General features: G+C 49.8%; 1 protein-coding gene across 1 annotated transcript in view; it reads right to left on the bottom strand.

Moving 5' to 3' along the window:
• The window catches only part of OTOG (otogelin), a 90,902-nt gene that overhangs the window by 56,787 nt on the left and 12,610 nt on the right, over window positions 1-21,505 (bottom strand). Inside the window, exons 13-23 of the mRNA XM_058686540.1 lie at window positions 20,953-21,061; window positions 20,605-20,651; window positions 19,974-20,119; window positions 13,552-13,684; window positions 12,508-12,685; window positions 10,366-10,490; window positions 8,927-9,139; window positions 7,354-7,546; window positions 5,740-5,814; window positions 5,445-5,488; window positions 3,849-4,002 (exon numbers count right to left, since the gene is read on the bottom strand). Coding sequence (XP_058542523.1) covers window positions 3,849-4,002; window positions 5,445-5,488; window positions 5,740-5,814; window positions 7,354-7,546; window positions 8,927-9,139; window positions 10,366-10,490; window positions 12,508-12,685; window positions 13,552-13,684; window positions 19,974-20,119; window positions 20,605-20,651; window positions 20,953-21,061 — 1,417 coding nt within the window. The remainder of the gene's footprint in view (window positions 1-3,848; window positions 4,003-5,444; window positions 5,489-5,739; window positions 5,815-7,353; window positions 7,547-8,926; window positions 9,140-10,365; window positions 10,491-12,507; window positions 12,686-13,551; window positions 13,685-19,973; window positions 20,120-20,604; window positions 20,652-20,952; window positions 21,062-21,505) is intronic.

Genomic DNA, 21,505 nt, shown 5'->3' with positions numbered 1-21,505 from the left:
CACTACCCCACCCTCTGAGATGCCTGGAGCCACCTGTCCCTGAAGCTGTCAACATGACACAGGTTGTTTCTCCTGGGTCTCCTCTGCAAGCATCAGCTGTAAACCAAGGTCAGTTTCTACATATCCACCCTTGTTCCTTCTTCAGAAACTATTGACCCATCTTCTATCACTGTCATTCCCACGCCTGTTCTCTTTGCCCCTGGGGACTCATGGGCTTTTTTCTTTTTTATACTCTATTACCAATATTTCATTGTGGGAGGAAGCAGAGGAAAAAAGCCTGGGTTTAATCCACTGTTTTCCCTGAAGACACTTAACCTTCCTAAGCCCCGGTATTTTCGTGCGTAAAACAGGGATAATGACGCTTTCCTCCCAAGGTCACTATGAGAATTTCATTATAGACCTGGGCACACTGCCTAGTGCCTATAGAATTGCAATAAATATTGGTTTCCTGTCCCTTCCTTCCCCCATAATTACATCAGGCACCGGCAATGGCTGGCTCACTGCCTTCCACCTTCAGCCCAGACCTTGTCTCTTGCTACCTCCTGAGGGGCCTTCTCTGCTGCTCACCATTTACTGCTCCCTCCTGAACCTACGCAGAACTGCCAGCATCCCTGAGCACTTGCTGTGTGCCCACCACAGACAATAGCTGTGGCCTCTCTCCTCAAGATACCTCAGTCCATGGAGCATTCTTTCCTTACCTGTTCTGGGATCCTGTCTCTTCAGGGTTCTCTTGGGGGCATTTGCAAATATGTGGCATTCAAATGAGGAACACAAAGCTTGTCTGCTCACTTAGAATGCTTACTTTGTGCTACTTTACAAATGAGATAACTGAGACTCAAGGAAGTTAGCTAACTCACCTAACCCTGACCCTAACCCCTAACCCTAACCCTACCCCTAAACCTAAACCCTAACACTAACCCCTGACCCTGAGTTAGGTAAATTAGTTAACTTACTTGAGTCTCAGTGGTAGAATCAAGATTCAAGCCTGACTCCACAGTCTGTACTTATATATACTGTATACACCACTTAGTGGCCCCAGGGCCCTTGGCTCAGCACCCAGATGCAAAGAAATTTAGAGTGGCACAAACAGCTCCTGTGGCTCCTGCAGTGGCTCAGGGCCCTTTGGAGCAATGTATGACACCCAGATTCTTAGAAGTGCCATAGAAGGAGGTATGGGGCCCAGGGGCCCAGAGGATCCCAGGCATCCCAAGGTACTAGGGCATCTTTAGAAACCTTATCTCAACTCCCAAGAAAACATTCCAGAATGATAGGAAATGCCTGTCCTTTCTTTACAAGTTGAGACTCTAATAATTTCCTTTGTTTGTTTGTTTTTTTTTAACTGAAAGTAACAAATTATTTTATTTTCAAAATAGAAGGTAAAAAGCACAATAATTATTAATTCTATTATTCCCTATAATGGATTTGATCATTCAAATCCTTTGAAGTAACCAGTAAATACTCAGATTGTAAGATTTATAATAGGCCCTTACTAATAGCAAATGCTTTTATTTTTTTGTGTTTTTTTAATATATGAAATTTATTGTCAAATTGGTTTCCTCTAATAACTTCCTTTGGACAAGCCCCTGTGGAACATGTGTAAGCTCCTCACAGGACATTTCATACAGCTTATGAGCCACTGTGGCAAACACCCCAAGAGGTGATGGCATTCAATATTAAGAAGGGGAAGGGAACAAGTCTTAATAGAGCACTCACTACACAGTGCCTGGCTCCTTGCAGCCATTGTCTCATTCAAGTGGTGTTACTACCCTCAATTCACAGATGAGCAAACCCAGGCTCAGAAAAAGTAAGTGAATTATATGATGTCACATAGCTAGCGACAAACATTAAGGTGACTGGCCTGGGCCCTCTGGACTGTGGATGTTCTTGGCATGGCTCCAAGACCTGAACTGAACTTCAAATGGCCTGGAGCAGAGGAAGAGGATTTGGGTACTGCCCTGCTTGGGTACTGCCCTGTTCAGCCAACAAACAACCAGCAGGACCTTGCAGACAAGAAAACTGATGCCCAGGTGGCCACATAACTTGTCATAGGTCACCCAAGCAATTAGAAATCTTCACATTCTATCCTACCCTTTGGAACGTGGGGACTGAAAAGAAAACCCCACTCTGGCTTTGCAATCTGGGTGAAACTAATCCCTAATGTTGGATAGTGCTTTAGAATCTTGTTTTTCAAATTGTGGTCCCCAGACTAGCAGCATCTGGATCTCCTGGGAGCTTGCTAGAAATGCAGAGTTTCAGGCTGCACCCCAGGCCTCCCGAATCAGGGTCAGACCCCTAATGATTCATGTGCACACTAATGTTTGAGGAATATAGTTTGAGACCACAAACTGTCATTAAGGGGGATCCCACTGAATCCTTCATTCCTGAGCCCCTCTGGGAGAGAGTCCTCAGTCCTCATTGTGCAGATGAGGACATGTTCAGAGAGGTCACAGGATGGGTGACTGGCAGAACTGAGCCCAGCTCTCTCAGTTCCACCTGGCCACCATGCTTGGTGGTGAGCAACTCTCAGTTCCTGATTCCAGAGGCCCTGGCTCTCCCTGTCCTCAGAGGGGCAGGCTTGTGCACATAAAGACAGTGTTGCAAGAGGCCTTCAACAACAGACGTTCCTCACAAGCTCATCTGGAGCCTACATGGTAGCAAGGATTGTCTACCCCCTACCGGTTGGGCCTAGGATCTTGTGCAGGCTCTGGAGACCTCACATCAGTCTCCTGTGGACGCCCTTGCTTGGGAAGGGGAAGCTCCTAACCCACATTATGACCTCTGTGTAGGGGACCAGACCCCAGGGCTCACAGACCTGGCATGCTCTGGCCAAAGGGCAGGATCTGGAGTAAGCAGAGTCAGGTTTGAGTCATGGCACCCTGGGCCAACCACTTCCCTCTACCCTGCTGTTGGCCTCAGTTTTCCTCATCAGCAAAATGGGAGTATCGATCCTTCCTTCCTTTCTGCTAGGAAGGCTCTGAGATTAAAGGTGGTGATAACACAAGGTGTTTTAACTGTTTTACTGTTAACACAGTAAAGCTCTAACTGACTATTCCCTCCCCTTCCCACCCTGACCCCCCCTCACTTCCCTTGGCTGCCAGGCCTGGCCCAGAACTCCCAGCTGACCACTGATCTCTGCACCAGCTAAAGGACACAGCCCCAGGTTGCCAAGTCATGGGATTGGGCACCCACCTTCTTCTCAGGAGTGAGAACTGGCAAACAGGAGGTCGGGGCCCCTGCAGCCACCTCAGCTTACAAGTACCCACGAGGCACACCCACAGAATTCAGCTCATGTGGCATCTGAGGCACCTGGGCAGGAGACTATTTCCACTGGGTGGGGCCCTTCTTTTTGCCGAATTACGGGGGCACCAGCCCTCTACCTGAGGGTTTTGGCCAGATCTTTACAGGGAAAGGGGCTGAGAGGTGAAACATGGCTTTTCTTTCCTGGGCTTCAACCCACTGGACCTCTGGAGCATGCCACACACCCCATTCAGTGCTTCTACTCCAGTACCTCATGTAATCCTCACGACAACCTGTTGAGGTGGTAGGCATTGTGATTACTACTCTTATGTTACAGATGAGAAGCTGAGCCTCAGAGAGGTTGGGCCTCTTCCTTGTCCAAGGTCACACAGAAGGGAAGAAGAAGAGCCAGGTAGAATCCACTCCGGTTGGATCCCCACACCGCCGTTCTTTCTCGGATTCAGTGCCAGTCATTACATCAGCACTGGCCAGCCCTGGGCTGCTGCCTCCAGCATGGCTGTGTGAGGAACTCCTTGCCCCTCCCTCTGCCTCGTGGGTCCCCGGTTCTGCCAGCCTTCAGGGGTGGGGGACCATGAAACATGGATACTCACCCTTGGGGACAGGCACAGCCTGAGAGGCAGGGGCCATGAGCTGGCACGCTCAGGTTCAGCAGCTGCTGCTCACATGTCCTCTCTCTGCTCAGCTCGGGGTCGGTGTGCAGGTCACTGCAGTTCACGAAGACCTGGCCCACCGGGCAGGCAGTGGCTGGAGGAGAAGAGGGTGGCTGCTGGGAGGAGCACGGACGCTCATCAGGCCTTGGAACACCCAGGCCTGGGGGTGGGCTCCTGGGTGGCAGGGGTGACCAGGGAGACCTGGGGACGCAACTACTGGAAGAGGCAGGGAGACGGGGGGCTCTGATGCTTCCAGAGGCATCCCTTGGGTTCCCAGATGCACCACCAGTACCCAGAGTACCATGTGCTCTCCACAGGGCACTGTTCCAGGCATTTTACATGCATTTCCTTACCGAATCCTGCAACACCCTATGAGGCGTTGTTATCCCCCATTTCCCATATCATGGAAAGAAGTCACTTCTGCTTTCAAAGGCATGATAAAGTGAGAGGAAGTGCCTCAAAGAGACCAGGAGGAGAGCCAGAAAGAGGATAGCAATGCAGTGTGGCAGGGTGGCCAGAGGACTTTAAACCACAAGGAAATCAATTTCCCATTACTTACACTTTTGTGACATAAACCCCTTCTCTCTCCCTGAGCCTCCAGTCAAGTCAGCTGTGCACACTTACACCTTGTGTGAGTGATCGTTTTTAGGGAAATGAATAAAAGGGAGCTGAGTTCCATGCTCAGCCTGGGATGGAGCAGAGAGAAGAGAATAGCCATGGAAGATGAGAGGAAGAAATCTGAAGCCAGAAGCAACACCAGCCAAAAACAAAACAAAACAAAAACATACTTTCAGGAATACATACATGGGGAGGACACAGAAATCCAGGTTATATACAAAGGAGGAAGTGACGGCTCAGAGAAGCAAAGTGAGTTACCCAGGGCAGCACAGCTTGCAAGCATGGGGCAGGATTTGAATCCAGGGCTACCAGACTCTGGAGGCCCTGCTCTTTGCCACCTGCCATGTGATTATTCTCTGACCCCTCTGTGCCAATCCCCATCCTCCCTTCCGCTTCAGTCCCCCACTCCACCACCTCCACATCCTTCACAGGCTGATCCAGTGCCAAGCCACCCTACCGCCATCTCTATTGCCTGGGACAGTCTCAGAGACCCGGGCTGTCCTCCCCATCTCTATGACCCCCAAGTCTAGCACAGGACTGGGCAGCGTCAGCCTTAGTAAGCAAATGACAGCTCAGAACAAGGAAACCCAGGACCCAGGGGAGGCCAAGGGACTGTCCAGTCACCCCAGCTAGTTGCCCCTAGGAGAGATAGTCTCAGCCTCTCCTTCTTGAGAAGCAGGAGGGACAGCTGCCAGGATGGGGCTGAAGTTGGGATGGGATTTCTGGATGCCACCCTCCAAACTGGAGCTTTTCCCAAGACGGTGAGGAAAACAGCAGGCTCAGTGGGCTCAGTGTGGCTGGACTCAGATGTGGCTGGGCTGTCCCTGTCCTGATCTATCCTCTAGCTCCCCACTCGCCTCTCCATAGCCCCACCACGACGGAGGAGCCCCTAGAAGAACCCCCCACCTTCCACCTTACCTGGGAGTCTGCTGTCACAGCTCATGATTCCATCTTTGCAGTGGCTGCAGAGAGAGGGAGGAGTGGGGTGTATACCGGGATTAGCTGACTCAGTCACTGCAAAGCCAGAGACTGCATGCCACTGTGCTCAGGCCCCTGCAGGGTTCAGACAGATATCCCCACTCTGTCCCTGGTCCCCTGTGCAGAGGTGGAAGGTGGGCACTGCTTCGTGGAAAGGTCTGCTAGGCTGTATTTTCTTCAATCAGCAACTTCCATTTAAAGAGAGGACACTAAATCTGCAAACTAGGGAGCTCACCAGTGGCCCAGAGATGGGATGTCACTGTCTCCAGGGGGATAGTCCATTCCTTGAAAGTGACAGGAGCATTGGTTCCTGCAAAACCCAGGAACAGAGAAAAGTGAGCCAACTCAGGAACTGGGGCAGGGACCCCACCCCCACCCCCCAGCAGCCAGGACCATAAAGACACAGAAAAAAGCAATGGCATCTACTGTGACAAGTGACAGATATCCAGGGAGTGGGGAAGTCAGCCTAGCACCAGGGACAGAGGTCAGGGCTGGGTCCCAGCTTCAGGGCCATCCAGTGAGCCGGCACAAGGACAGCCTCACTGGTCTCTGTCCACCCAAAGCCAACCTCCCTTTGGGCTGGGAAAAAAGAGGTGGTAAGAACAGGGCCATGCTTCCTGAGCCCATGCTGTGTCAGGGAGGGACACAGGGCATATATTCCATACTGCTCATTCCCACCCGGCATCTGTTCTGATTGCTCATGGCCTACACCATACTGCTTGTTAAACATTTTGAACACCAGACTAGGCCCTCCAAATATGTCATCTCATCTATTCCTCCTCACACGGTCCTTTATTCTGTCTTTTGGCTCCTCTTTGTAGGTCAGCTGAGGGCCAAGACTGTGTTTCCTCCTCCTCACAACCTCCCAAAACCCCAGTGCAGGCCTTGGAGCAGACCAGTTGGGGGCTGGAAGGGATGTCTGAACTCATCCAACCCCTGTGCTTCTCAGCCACCTTCTCTCTCTCCAATTCCTCCTCCCACGTAAACCTCAGAGGTTCCCTTTTTTGGCAATACTCAACCACAAGTCAGGGGTTGAGGGGGCAGGGCACACATCTGGATCTCAAGGGAGGATCCTGTAGTTTGAAAAGGCTACTGAATAATTCTAATATACCCCCTATAGGAGCCTCTCTCTAGCCCTTATCCCTCAGTGGAATTTTAGGGGAATTTCTCCCCATTGTGGAAGAGACTAAGTGCCTTTCCAGTCAGCTCTGGGATACTGTGAGATCACCAGCCCTGAACTTCACCTCCAGCCACACTGACATGCCACAGCCAGCCCTAGAGCCATCCCTGTCCCCTTGGCCTGGAGCACTCCTCCCTCAGTTCCCCCCATCTTTGCCCACATGTCACCTTGCAGAAAGGCCTTGCTTCTGTGCATAACAGTAATCCCTCCCTGACTATTTATAGCTTATTACTACCAGACCCTTTAAGCGTCTATTTATTCATCTGTTTTGGCATGAGAATGTGAGTTCAATGAGGGCAGGATTCTGTTCTGTATTTGGCTGAACTTCCAGGGCTTAGAAATGTCTAGAACATATGAGGAGGCCAATAACTACTTGTGGAAGGAGAGGGGAGATGAAGGGAGAGAGGCTGTCTCTGTGGGAGTGTTGTTCTGTTTTATGGGGAAGCCAGGCTGGAGAGGGCTGAAGAGCCGTAGCTGAGGAAAGAGGCCCGAGAACGGGGTCCGGGGGAGGAAGCCCACCCAGGACCACCCAGCGGTGCATCATGCTCCGCCCTGTGACTGGGGGATTAAGCAGGGACATAAGAGGTGCAGTCAGGCTCCCCAGCCTCAGATGCCCTAGAGACCCTCAGCCTCCTCCCCATCTGACAGAGGTCACACTGGCCCACTCACCTAGGGACGCAGAGGTCAGCCTGGGTATCCAGATAGGTGTCCAGTGGGCAGGCACAGCCTTCCACACACTCGTCCCCGCTGAGGTCGCTGCCACCACCAACCCCACAGGCCACAGGGCTGGCCAGGTCCTGGCAGGTTTGTCCACACAGGGCCACACAGGGGCTATACTCCTTGGTGGCCTCACAGGACAGTGCTGTAGTGGGAAATAAAACTGTGTGTTTTGTCTCCCTCATCCCCACAACTGTGTGAGGTGGAGCCATCATCCTGATGAGGAGAACTGAGAACCAGAGAAGATATTTGTTCAAGGTTACACAGCAGGTCAAGGTCAGACTTGGGATATGAACCCAGGTCTCACTCACGAGTCCCACTTCCTCCCGCTACACTACAATGGCAGAGTGGCAGGGGTGGGCCCCACACCCCAAGCTCAGCCTGGACCTTGCCATTGGTGTTTCCTTTGCTCTGCAGGGCATTCTTCTTAGGTAGTGATATTGGGGGAGGGTGGAGGTCACGACTCCCTGACATCCCCCCCCCGCCATCGCTCACACATAGACACACGCACAGGTGGTTATTACACACACTTCTGTCCTTCTCACTTCCACACCTATAACACATATGAGCTGTGAAGATCAATTGTGCCCCTTAAGCAGCCTCTCGAGGCCCTCTGTCCAAAGACTCAGAGCTTCCCTCTCCTCATCTGGCCAGCATCCCACTCCCTTGGGGTCTCCTGCTCCCCGCCAGAGCCAGATTGCCAAGTTCTCACCCCAACTACACATCAAAGTCTCCATTTAAAAATGCTGATGCCTGCCCCCATTGCCATATGTTGTTTTCATTGATACTCAATGTGGCCCAGATATGTGCATTTTTCAAAAGCTCATATGGAGAGTCTAATATGCACCATTGGTCCCATCCAATCACCTCTGGAGGAACTTTGACTCAGTGAGTGGCAGGAACTTGCCAGAGACACACAGCAATTACCCGCAGGGCTGGAACAGAACTCATGTCTCCTGACTCCCAGGATGGAGTCTTTTCCATTTATTCAACAAGTATTTGCTAAGAGCTTACTGAGCGTGGGGCCCTGTACTAGGGCTGGGGGCACAGAGACAACTAAGACATGGAGAAGAGTGTGGCCCAGGTGTGTGTTGGAGGGGGAAGCAGGGGCCAGCTCATGCCCATTGAGCCACGAGCACACTGAGGACGATGGGAGCCAGTGATCTTGAGAAGGCTCACTCTGGTTGTAATGAGAGGAGGCCGTGGGGAGGCTTACTAGGAAGCTTTGACGGGGGTGGTGGCAGCAGAGGTGGCGACAAGTGGGTGAATTTGCATCTCAAATCGACAAGCCTGACACGACTTGGAGACGAACTGGCACTGGCGGTGAGGGTAACAGAGAAGCAGCCATGTGCCACATGCCCTCGTGTCAGGTTTGGGTGGCCAAGGGGATGGAGAACACGGGAGAAGCAGTTTGTGAGGTGGGGGTGTTAGGCTGCAGGGGCGGGAGGGGCAGGTGGACCCTTGAGTCTGGAGCCCAGGCTCTTCCAGTGACCCTCACGTAGAGGCACACATGTGGGGCACTCACCACAGGCTGGCAGGTGGGCGCGGAAGTCAACAGGGAGCCCGTGGCGCCGGCACAGGCGAGCATAGTGGGCCAGCGTGGCACACAGGCAAGGCTGCCCGCAGCGGCAGGCGTCCTGGCGGCACTGCTCAAAGTAGGGCACGGGGCTCAGGTACACCGAGCAGGGCGCAAACAGCTCCCCGGTGAGCACGCTGCAGGACTGCACCGCATAGGAAGCTGGAGACGGGAGGGACAGGGGCAGGGAGTGGGGGTCTGGTTTGCCTGGTGCCCCAGGCCCCAGCCTCTTCCTGCCTCCCCACAGTCCAGGGGTCTGTTGGCGTGAGAAGGTGGGTGGGAGAGAGTGTGGGTGCACAGTAGGGATGTGAGCAGGGACCTGAGCGCATGGCTGGTTGGGAGTGTGTGGGTACGGTTTGGTCAGTCTAGGTGTGAGTTGGTGGCTGGCCAAGGGCATGGGTGTAAATGATTAAAGGAGAGTGAGTGGGGGCACCTGGGTGGCTCAGTCAGTTAAGCTTCCGACTTTGGCTCAGGTCGTGATCTCACAGTTCGTGGGTTCGAGCCCTGTGTTCGGCTCTGTGCTGACAGCTCAGAGCCTGGAGCCTGCTTTGAATTCTGTGTCTCCCCCTCTCTCTGCCCCTCCCCCACTCGTGCTCTGTCTCTGTCTCTCAAAAATGAATAAGCGCTAAAAAATTGTTTTAAGAAAATAAAGGAGAGTGAGCATGTGTATGTGTGTTTAGTGCATTCATGCAATACATTCCATCTTGTGTGAGACATGAATCCATATGCTGGGAGGAGACACGGGAGTGAACAAACCTGACAAAATTCCTGCCCTCGTGGAGCTTACAGTGTGGTTGAAGGAGACCATCACTAAACAATTTATACGGCAAAGCAGAAGGCAAAGACCTCGGAGAGTGAGAAAGCGGGGAAGGAGGTTAGCGATCGAAGGTGGGGTGGGAGGGGCGATTGCAATTTTAAAGCAGGTGGTCAGGAAGGCCTCGGTGGCAAGTTGAAAGAGGTGAGGGACTTTAGTGAGGGAAGGGCATTCTGGGTTGAAGGAACGGCAGGTGTAAAGGCCCAGAGCAGAGAGCAGAGCTGGCTGTGTAGAAAGAACAGCAAGGAGGCCCGTGTGGCTGGAGCAGAGTTGGGGGTGCAGGGGGAAGGGCAGAGAGGCTAGGCCCTGGTGGGGCCACTGTGAGGGCTTAGACTTTTGCCTTGAGATGGGAGAGCCAGTACAAATGTGTGTCTACGTGGCAGTGATAGAGCATGAAGTTTCTGTCTGCCTGACCCTTACCAGAAGGGAACCACGGTCCCCTCTCTGCAGCTCCACCTTTTCTTATCACTCCTGCCCAACCCGACCAGCCTCCTCAGGCCCAGAGTTCCCACCTCACCCCTCTCAAACCAGTCCCACCTCACCCCACTCCCCCCTTCTTCTCCCCTCACCTCACCTGCTTGCAGGTGCACATCACAGGGGTCCAGAGGGGAGCCAGACACCAGCGGTGAGCAGGCGGACAGAGTTTTCCACGAATTGCCAAAGAGTTGTGGGGTGCTCTCAGGCACACCCACTGGGGACCTGCAGTCATGGCATAGCTGCGTTCACACACTTGGCCGCGTGGACCCAGGTGGACATACAGCATACACCCAGATAAGTATCTATCTACTCCTGTATACACACATAGACCAAGCATGAGCACACACACTCCGAGGCGCATATGTACCCACCCAAAGGAGTAACACCCATAGGCCTATATACACCACTTGCACATGCCCTCAACATACACACACAGAGCACAAGTATCTGCCAAACATGTAAACAGACAAGAGGGTCTACACAGTCACATTCAAACACATACAGTTATGGATGTGCGCGTGCGCACACACACACACACACACATCATATCACATAACATCACATTTAACAGGCTCCAAAGGGAATCAAAACTGGCTTGGGGCCGGCCACACGTTACCCTATCTTCACCACCCGCCCCCAGCTCTTCATGTCAGAAAGAGAGAAACAGGGACACCATGAGCCAAACTTCACTGGATTAAGACTTCCTCCTCCCTTTTCCATAAGCAGTTCCCAAAAGCTCCTTTGCACCCCTCACCTTTCTAGGTAGGAAGTAGTCACACCAGAGGTAATAAGGAAGGAAGGAAGGAAGGAAGGAAGGAAGGAAGGAAGGAAGGAAGGAAGGAAGGAAAAACATGTCTCCTAGACATCAACAGTCTCCCAGAGTCACCAAACTCGAGGAGATGGTAGACTGGAGACGACATAGCGTGCACGGGGTGGGGCAGGTTCTGTGTGACACTCAGCATGCCCGCACTACTGCTCCAGAGCAGTGAGAGCACCCAAGTTACACCCAGCCACTGTTCTGCCCAGAGTTCACATTCAGGAAGGTGGCAGGCAGCCCACACACTAAATCAGGGTCGTCTGTCCCCCACCACTCCGGCCAGCTGCCCTAACATCAGTCCCACCAGGCAAGACAGCAGAATGCTACATTTTTTAATGTGCATGCATTTAAAAGGTCTCAGTTTTGGGGCACCTGGTTGGCTCAGTTGGTCAAGCATCCAACTTCAGCTCTGGTCATGGTCTCATGGTTCGTGGCTTTGAGCCCTGTAATGGACTCTGGGCTGACAGCTCAGAGCCTGGAGCCTGCTTCAGATTCAGTGTCTCCCTCTCTCTCTGTCCCTCCCCTACTTTCTCTCCCTCTCTCTCTCAAAAATAGATAAACATTTTTAAAAAAAATGTAAAGCTCAGTTTCTTTTTATTCTTGTTTTTCGGAATGAATCTGAGTTCTCATTTCTGGCTGAAGATAGTGTCTCCTGTTTACTTCTGCATCACCTAATGCATGTCACTTGAAAAATTGGCCAGAACCTCTAGCCTTCAAGATCAACCCCTTATTCTCCTTTCAGGAAAGTCTGACTCTTGTCCCCTCCCAAGTTTCTAAACTGTATCCATGCTCAGATAGTCTTTCTGTCAACCTAGGAAACAGCCTTCTCCTGAACATGGGAGGCGCACACGGTGCAACCCTTAAGAACCAAGCAGGAAAGACATGTGGCTTAGACTGACCTGGGATAGAAAGCAGGAGTTTTGGAATCATTGGTTCACAGGGGGCTTATGCTCATCTAAAGGTGCTCACAGTCAATTAAAACAAGGAAAACCATGAAACAAATCAAACGCAGCCTGAGGTCCAACAATTTTAAGACCTCATTATAAAACAGTATTTCTCAAGGTATGGGCCACAGATCTCAAGGTATGGTCTGCAGATCTCTTATACTAGAATCGCAGTGGTTACTTATTAAAAGTAGAATTCTTGGGTCCCAACCCAAATCAGATACTCCAGAAGTAGAACCCAGGAATCAGCATTTTAACAAGCTCTCCAGGTGAGTCTTTTGCACAGAGAAGACTGTGGGCCACAGCCTTAAAGAAATACGCTTAAATTTAAATGCCGAAGAATAAATGATCAATGGTGCATGCGTGGCACAGTGAGAGACCCAGGGAGTTTGCGAAAGATGTTTTCAGGCAGTGCCTCCGGACACCCGGCCTTCCGGGGCCCCACCCTCTCCTTCTGCTTCCGGGCATGGGCACGTACAGGAAGTCGTCCTGCGTGTTGCCGTTGAAGGTGCCACAGAGGCCCACGGTGTCTTCCACCCATCGCTGGTCCACCTGCAGGTAGAGCCGCAGTCCTTGGCGGTCGTAGAGCACCCGCACGCCCACGTTGGTCCTCACCCGCAGGAACATGGAGGACAGCCTCCGGATCTCAAAGGCGTCTGGGCACAGAACCAGAAAAGGGATGTGGGAAGTTCTGCCAACATGCACCTACCCACCGCCACCACCTGCATGGTCCTCACTGACCTCGATACCCAGCACAGTGTTCACACCCAGTGAAGCCCTGCTAAGGAGTTAGTTTGGGAAGCCTTGAGGAAATCTTGTTCAGTGATGAAACAGAACCCAGAGACAACTGACCACGGCAACCTAAGAATTTTTTTTTTTTTTTTTTTAGCACCAAGTGCCAGTTAAAGCCTTGCCTGCATAGGGAACTGATATATTTCCTTCTGTAGCAAAGGAGAATTCTGTTAACTACCCATTTTTTTCACAATGGCCACCAGGAAGCTCACAATATGATTTTAGATCCAATTGTAGTGAAGTTTTCACCTCTTGTGGCATGCATTTCTTTGGCCTCTTTACACCTCTCCCCCTGCATCCCTACTCAATCTTGAACCCCTACTTTTTTTTTCTTATTCATTTTCTCTGGTGCTATTTTATTTCTTAATAGTTTTTGCATTTTTGTTAGATGTGCTTCCTATGAGCTACCACTGCTCCCTTGTGGAGTCAGATAGGATAATAAGTAATTAAAAAATAAAATAGGGATAGAGAACAGCCTCATTAATATCCTTATGTTAGGAGAAGGCATCATACTGCTGAGATGCCTAGTGTCATGTTGGGATGGGGACAAAGACCATCTTACAAGTCCAGAGTCCATGTTCCTGGGACCAAGGTGCCCTCTGGCCCGATTCACCCAATACTAAAATGTGAGCTCTTGCCCATGTGGCAGTGCCTTTGGCCAGAGACAGTGCTTGGAAGAAGAGGCCTGGGCAGCCAGCTCCCAGTTACTTCTTGTCCATGAAAGCCATACCATCCGTGTAGGGTGGGGTGACCTTGTACTGGTCAAACAGAAGGACATCCCCCGCTTGGGTCAGGGTCACCTGCCTCCGAGGGTCCTGATGCAGAATCACTGACACTGACTGGACACAGACTCCGTCCTGGTTCTGGAGAAAGAGGAAGGCAAATAGGGCAGAGTTAGTCTGTCTGTCCTGCTGGTCCCAAAAGAGGCCCCAAGATTGGGTATTCTAGTGCAGTTTGAGGTCAGAGACAGGCTGAGACGGAACCCCCAAAGGACATTAGGAGTCCTCTAACCAAATGCTCTCATCTGGGAATGGGAAGGCAGAGGCTAAGATTGGAGAAGGTTGGCAGAGCTGGGATAATGCAAATAAAAAGATAGTCAAGTCTTAGGCTCTCTATGACAGAGAGCAGAGATAGACCCTCCCCTGGACGGCCCAGAGTCTAGCCTCAGAAACACTGGCCTCCCCACTCAACTACAATACAGGACTTTAATTTCATCCTTTTACAGGTGTTTATATAGCTCTTTCCATGTGTCACATCCTGCAGAGTATCAAGCTCTACTCATAGGCAGGCAGGAAATGAGCTAATAATATCTGGGCCTCAGGTTCTCATCTCTGAAATGGGTGGTACACATTGGGCCCATTCATACCTCCTTCCACAAGAAGACATCCATACAACCATACAGTGATGAACATGACAGATATAGTCCCGGGCCTCATGGAGAGTACATATTTGTGTGGGACACAGACACTAAACAAGTAATTACAAAGTTGGTTTTTAAATTACTGCTGAGATCAGTGCTACAAACAGGTGTAGGGTGCTAGGAAAGCATATAGTGAAGGAACAAGATTTAGTCTGCAGAGGCAGGAAAGGTCATCCTTAGGGAAAGATAATGATGATGTAAAAATCATAACAAAACTCTTAGTAATACTATAATTTATTATAATAACAGCTAACTTTATTTTATTTAAAGACATTTTTTAATGTTTATTTACTTTTGAGACAGAGAGAGACAGACAGACCTTGAGTGGCGGACGGGTAGACAGAGAGGGAGACACAGAATCCAAAGCAGGCTCCAGGCCCCATGCTGTCAGCACAGAGCCTGAACTGGGGCTCAAACTCACGAACCGCAAGATCATGACCTGAGCCAAAGTTGGACGCTTAACTGACTGAGCCACCCAGGCGACCCGAATAGCTAACTTTAGAGTTACTATGTTCAGGTTACTATTCTCATCTTTTTTACATGTATTTACTCACTTAATTCTCATAGCAGTCTTACATAGTAAGTACCACTAACAACCTCACTTTGCAGATCAGAAGACTGAGGCACAGGAAAATGTGACAGTTGAGCTGAGATCTGAAGGGTACAGAGAAGGTAGCTGGGCAAAGAGAGAAGGCAGGAAGGGGGATACCAGGGATAGTGAACAGGCTATACAAAATTCCCTGACACAAGAAGTACATAAAAGTACATTAAAAAAGTACATCCAAGTACATCAAAGAAGACCAGAGGGCCAGAGCCCACTGAGAAAAGTGGTTTAAGGTAAATTCTTCAAGAGGTAGGCAGAGGCCAGCTTAAGCAGAGCTTTGTAATATTTTAGGACTTTATCCTAAGTCCAAAGACAGCCAAAGAAAGTATAACCTGAAAGTGATATAATCAAACAGCGAAATGAGGAAAGAACTAGAGCTTGAAACTTTTCAGGAAGGCATTATGCAACAAGCTACAACCTTTCTTCCAAGCTCCTTCCCAAGGAGACATAAAATCCCTGAAACAGCTCAAAACCATTGTGTCTAAAACATCACCTTCTTTGTCAAGCCCACTCATCCTCTGGTCCCCTCTGGACATGTCATTGGTGCAGGAAGAAAGTCTGCACCCTTTAGTCAAAGTCTCAGGCTCAAGTCTTGATGTCACTGAAAGCTGAGACCTTAAAGACCTCATTTAAGTTACCTAAACCTCAGTTCTCTCCTTGTGAAATAGAGATAGAACAATACTTGGTTGGTCCTGCCTGGTTTGATAGAAAAAAAGTGTTCATGGAGGGGTGCCTGGGTGGCTCTGTCAGTTGGGCATCTGACTCTTGGTTTGGGCTCTGGTCATCATCCCAGGGTCATGGGATCAAGTCCCACACCAGGCTCTGCACTGAGTATGGAGCCTGCTTGAGGTTCTCTTTCTTTCTTTCTCTTTCTTTCTTTCTCTCTCTCTCTCTCTCTCTCTCTCTCTCTCTGCCCCTCTCCTCTACACACACACACACACACACACTCTAAAATTTAAAAAATTAAATTTTTAGGAAAGAAAATGTGCATGGAATACTTTGGAGGTTGCATTTGTCAAAGCCCAGAGAACTTTACAGCATAAAGAGTGAACCCTAATGTAAACAATTAAAAAAATCATGGAGGAAGTCAGAGGATCCCAGGATGGAATGCAGACTGTGACAAAAGAATCTAACTGTACAGCTATACAAAACTACCTCACTGACGGGGGTGCAGGGAAAGGTGTTGACCTAAGAAGCCTTGGAAATAAGTGGAGTTTGTAAGACTAAAAGCAAAAGAAACTATGCATAAGCACTGTACTCTAGTTGATAAAGTTCTTTCCCATGGAGGTATGGATTAATAATTCTGGTACTTCTATACATGTATACTGGAATTGAACAATTAGATAAATAGATGGAGGACAATGGAAACCATATTTCTCACTGTTGGAGTGGGTGTTTATAAGCAAGGGGTGGGATAAGCAAGGGGAGACTAGAATGACCCATGTGGCAATGGATTAGAGTTGGAACATCAATATGAGCTCCTTCTTAGCATATAGATATAGAGGGCTACTGATAGATTATCTATAGTTACGTGTATATATATTGGTTATACAAGGATATTCATAGGTTATACATATTATTTCCTTTTTCTATCAGCTGAGAGGATCTAAAAGAAATGATACCCCAGTAGCAATGAGCACACCCAGTATCCCAGATCTTGGTGTCTAATATGATTCTCCAAAAGGAGCCCAGAGCATCTGATAATGCTTTTTCAGGAATGGCTGATTCTAGGAATGTAACAGGAAATATGCAAGATGAGCCTGGTGCATCTTATAGGACTATAAAGTAAGGCAGTAGGCAGCACACACACACACACACACACACACGCGCGCGCACACACACACACACACGCGCGCACACACACACACATACACACAATGATGGGGGTATACCAAAGGGACCCAAGAGCCAACTGAAAGACTACCCAATGGTTCAAGCTGGAAAAATTTGAGTAACAAAATAAAAAAGGAAGTATTGGTTCTTATCCAAAGTATAAAATAAATATCCTGGGTCCATGCTGACATAAATAAATGATTGACCAAAAAAAAATATGTCAAGGGAAAAAAGACAAATTTCCTATGCAGAAAAATTCCAACTAATGTATGTAGATTCTCTACCTTCAAGGAGAGGGAGCATAACTCCTTACTCTTTAACTGTGGGCTGACTTCTTTCAAAGAGAACAATACGGTAAGGGGGAAAAGAGGAGTAGCGTTACAGAGGAGGATGTGACAAACACTGCCTCAGCCAAATGACCAAGGTCAACCTCAATAGTGATAAACCATGTTGGTACATGTATCCTTGATAAGATGTGATGAAAATAGCAATTTACCTCTTATCTTCCTCCCCTAAATCCCTAACACCATTCTAACCATGAGAAAAGCATACAAATCCCAACAGAGGGGCATTCTACAAAATATCTGACCAGTACTCCTCAAAACTTTCAAGGTCACCATAAATAAGGTCTTAGTAAACTGTAACAGCAAGGAAAAGCCCAGGAGACACAATGACTAAATGTAATGTAGTATGTTGGAACAGAAAAAAAATAACAGGTTTAAAAATAAATAAGAAATATGAGTAAGGTGCAGACTTTAGTTAATGATAATGTACATAATGAACATTGGTTCAGTATTTGTAACAAATGTACCATACTAATGTATGAGGTTAATAACAGGAGAAATTGGGTGTGAGATATATGGGAACTCTGTGTACTACCTTTGCATTTTTCTGTAAAATCTAAAGCTGCTCTAAAAAAATAAGGTCTACTTTAAAAATATTTCAAAGGCTATAAACACTACCCTGATTTGGGGGTGGGTGTATAAGGAAGCTGTGACAGGCTTTCTGGACTTCCAGCCTTGGGTCTGGCTCAGCTCCCCCTCTTGCTGGCTGGGGGTCGTCAAGACTGCCCCAAGCCTCTGTTAAGCCTGTCTTATCAGATTTCAAATGGGGAGAATCATAGTGACCACTACGTGGGGGTATTTTGAGCCTTAAACTAGATGTCAAATGCAAAACTGATTAGTCAAAGTTCAAAGTACTGTGCAAATACTTTCTCATCATCATCCTCTCTGTTAACATTCTCACCCTACCCACTTCTGTTCACCCGGGGTTGAAGTCATGTCTTCACCTTTGACTCTTCCTGCTTCTCTCCCACACACCTGGCACTTTACCAGCCAGTCAGCCAGTTGCCATAGTCCTTCTGCATCTGCCTTAATGTATTTTAGAACATTCCACCCTGTTGCTTTTTCTCATATGATTGAATCCTCCTGGATTGCCCTTCCTCCCCATCTTCACACATACATATCTTATTTCTATTTATCTTTTTTGGCCCAATTTTTAGGTCATTCAGCTCAAATGCCACCTCACCATGAGGCTTTCTTCTGACCTGTAGGAATATTTCTTGCTCCACAGACAGCCCCTCTGATGGCACTGCTCTTGTATCTCACAGAGAAGCAACTGACTTGAGGACGTGATTGACTCCCTGATCGGGCTGCGAGCTTCTGGTGGCTAGGACCAGGGGCTGACTCATCTGTGTAACCCTCACTGTGCCCAGCACAGAGCTGGCACAAGGCTGGCCCTCTACTGGTTCATCAGTGTGGATGAAGTCACAAGGAAGAGACCTGGCTCGTGGTAAAAGGAATGTGCTATCAAGAGGCACTGTTCGGGGGCGCCTGGTGGCTCAGTGGGTCAAACGTCCAACTTCAACTCAGGTCATGATCTCATGGTTCGTGAGTTTGAGCCCCACATCGGGCTCTGTGCTGACAGCTCAGAGCCTGGAGCTTGCTTTGGATTCTGAGTCTCCCTCTCTCTCTGCCCCTTGCCCATTCACACACACACTCTCTCTCTCAAAAATAAATAAGCATTAAAAAAACAAAAAAAGGCACTGTTCAGCAGTGAAGCAAGTTATCTCAGGCCGATGCTGGCCAACCACCATCCAGAACATAGTGGAGAAGGAGCTGGTAAGGGACCCCCAAGGTCCCATAGCCCTCAGGTGCTCAAAGACTCTAGAACTTTGTAAATGGGGAGGAGTCCCACTGGGCTATGTCTGTCTGCTTTGCTTTTTCTATTGCCACCCTCAAGATGTGATGGGAGTGACCCAGCTTTTGAGGACAAGTATTCATTCTTCCAATTCAGAGAGCAGCCAAGGGCAGATCCAGGCCATTCTCTGGCAGATAGAGGGGAGGGGATCACTCAGGCTTCAAGAGGAAGAAAGCCCAGCCTTCTACCTCATCCTCAGCTCAGCCTGGGTCCCCAAGGCCATGGAGGGACACCTGTAGGTGATATCTGCTCACCCACCTGACGTCACTGGGCGTGGAAAAGGCAGGCAGGGAGCTGGGCTTTGGGGGCAGCTGCCCTGGCTATGGGTGTGAACCCTTTGTCCTATTGTGCAGGAAGGAGCTTGAGTGGAGTCCCAACCAGGGCTTGTGGGGTCAGCTCAGGGAAAATGCAGTCCCTGAGAAACAAACAGACTTATAACTACCCCAGACCTGCAAGCTGGCCATTTTCTCAGTTATGTGCACAAGTGGCCGACACAGCTCAGGGATCACCTCCTCTAGGAAGTCTCTCCTGATCTACCCCTTCTCCCACCTGGCATCCAGGTAAAACAAGAACCAGAAGAAGCTCCTACATGGAGACCTACCCTGTAATGTCCATGTTATTACAGCTCCTATAACATAGTGGATTATACGGTGAGTTATCTGCTCGACCCACCAATCTGCGAGGCCCAGGAGGGCAGAGCCAGATCTAATTCATCCCAGTCTCCGAGACCCAACATAGCTTCTGGCACAAAAATTAGTTCAGTATTTGCTGAATGAATAAATGAACAAATGAGTGAATGTTGAAGAGAGATGTTGAAGGCATAATCCAAGGAAGCAGAGAAGATTTAGTTGAATTAGACCCATTTTAGAGATTTTTTTTAAACACTGAGGCCCAGGAAAGGGAAATGGCTCTCAGCTATCAGATGTTCTAGAGACAGAACCTAGTCTCCTGCCCCCTGGCTCTGCCCAGAAAGAACAGACATCAGGGTGAGTGGGTTGTGGAAAACCTGGGGCCCTGCCCTAAATCCTTCAGCCTCTCTAGGGGGCAGAGAGCAGGGGTGGCTGGCTGGATTGGGCCTGAGGTCCCCAGCCCTTACCAGGCCACAGGGGGCATTCTGCAATGTCACTGTGAAGGTGCCTGAGGAGCGGCTTTTGGCCAGGATGTACTGACACGTGGCAGGGAACGTGTACCGGCGGCCATCAAAGGTGGTGAAATGGATGTCGCCAGTCACTGAACACTCGGCTGAGGGGCAAAGAAAGGTGGTTGACACATGGGAGCTGCCCCACGGGGACTGCCTATGCCCTGCAGGCTCTGAGCATGAGGAAGAGACAGCACTCTGTCCTTAGGAATCAGGGCAGTGTTTGGAGCCCTGGCCTTCCTTTTGACACTCAGGCCACTGGGGAGATGCAGGCCTGTCCCCAGCAGCCCACCTGAAGGTAGATGCAGCCCTGCCCTGGGCATCTCCCTCTGACAGGAGACCAGGTCCTGAGCTTGGAGACCAGTCTCCATTCAAGCCCCCCAAGCTCAGGAAGGTCCTTAGATAGACCCCCCAAAACCCTCCCTGACAGGAGGCAGAACAATCCCTTAAGCAGGCAAAGCAGCTCTGAGGAAACAAAGTGGGGCAAGCTGAACCAATGGAACTGCAGGCCTGGCCCCCAGATCCTCTCTGCCCAAAAAGCTGAGAGACCAGAGGAAGGGGGTAGAGTCCAAGGTGGGGTCAGGCATACCTGGGCAGACAGATGTGCTGCACACCCACTTGCCCGCAGTGCATGTGCTGAAACACAGAGATCAAGGAGGCAAGTCTCACCTCTCCAGGCCTGGGATAGATGCTGGAGGATAGCAGGGTCCACAGAGCTCCTGTCCCCAGCCCTCAGTCTTCCCGTCTCTAAAATGGGTGGTAGAGATTCCCCCATCTCCACGGGTTGGATTAAATGAGATCGCCTGGGACTCAGAGATGCTGAGTGAGTGCCCCCATATTGCCAGGGGTCCCAGACCCCAGATGGATAGCCCTGGTGGAAAACCCTGGAAGTCACCACTGCCCACCCCCACCCCCACCCCTGGCTGTGGACACAGACCAGGCATTGCAGTCTTCTTTCACCACAGAGCCAGTTGGGTACAGGGTCCCATGGAACTCACAGGGACATTCAGCTGGTGCCACGCAGTCCCCATCCTCAAAGATCAGCCCTAGGGTCACAGGAAAGGCCCACTTAACTCACCTCCACTCCTGTTCGTAGACCATTCATGGCTGTCCAGGGCCTATGACAAAGATCCCTTTATCCAAGTTTTCACCACTGAACCCACTTTCAAGCTTTCTCCTGAATAAATCCTTGGCTCAGGCCAGATCTGAATCTCCTCTGGGCAAATAATCTCACCTCCAGACCTCTTCAAAGAACCACCTCCTCAAGCAACCTGCATGGTGATTAGCTTCTCTTCTCCACCTCCCAAAAGCCTGTCACTGCATCTAGAACCAGTTTAGATGCCATCTCCTCCAGGAAGCCTGACAATCTCTCCCTGACAATCTCTCCCCCGACTGAATTCCTGTCTCTTCTTGTCTGAACCCCTGAGCTGATCCTCATTACATTTTGCCTTAGACTGGAGTCATAGGTATACGTGGCTTATCACTGCAAC

The sequence above is a fragment of the Neofelis nebulosa genome, chromosome 10 (genome assembly GCF_028018385.1).
Source record: "Neofelis nebulosa isolate mNeoNeb1 chromosome 10, mNeoNeb1.pri, whole genome shotgun sequence".
NCBI lineage: Eukaryota > Metazoa > Chordata > Mammalia > Carnivora > Felidae > Neofelis > Neofelis nebulosa.
The sequence above is the reverse complement of the archived record's forward strand: the minus strand, read 5'-3'. Positions and strand labels throughout refer to the sequence as shown.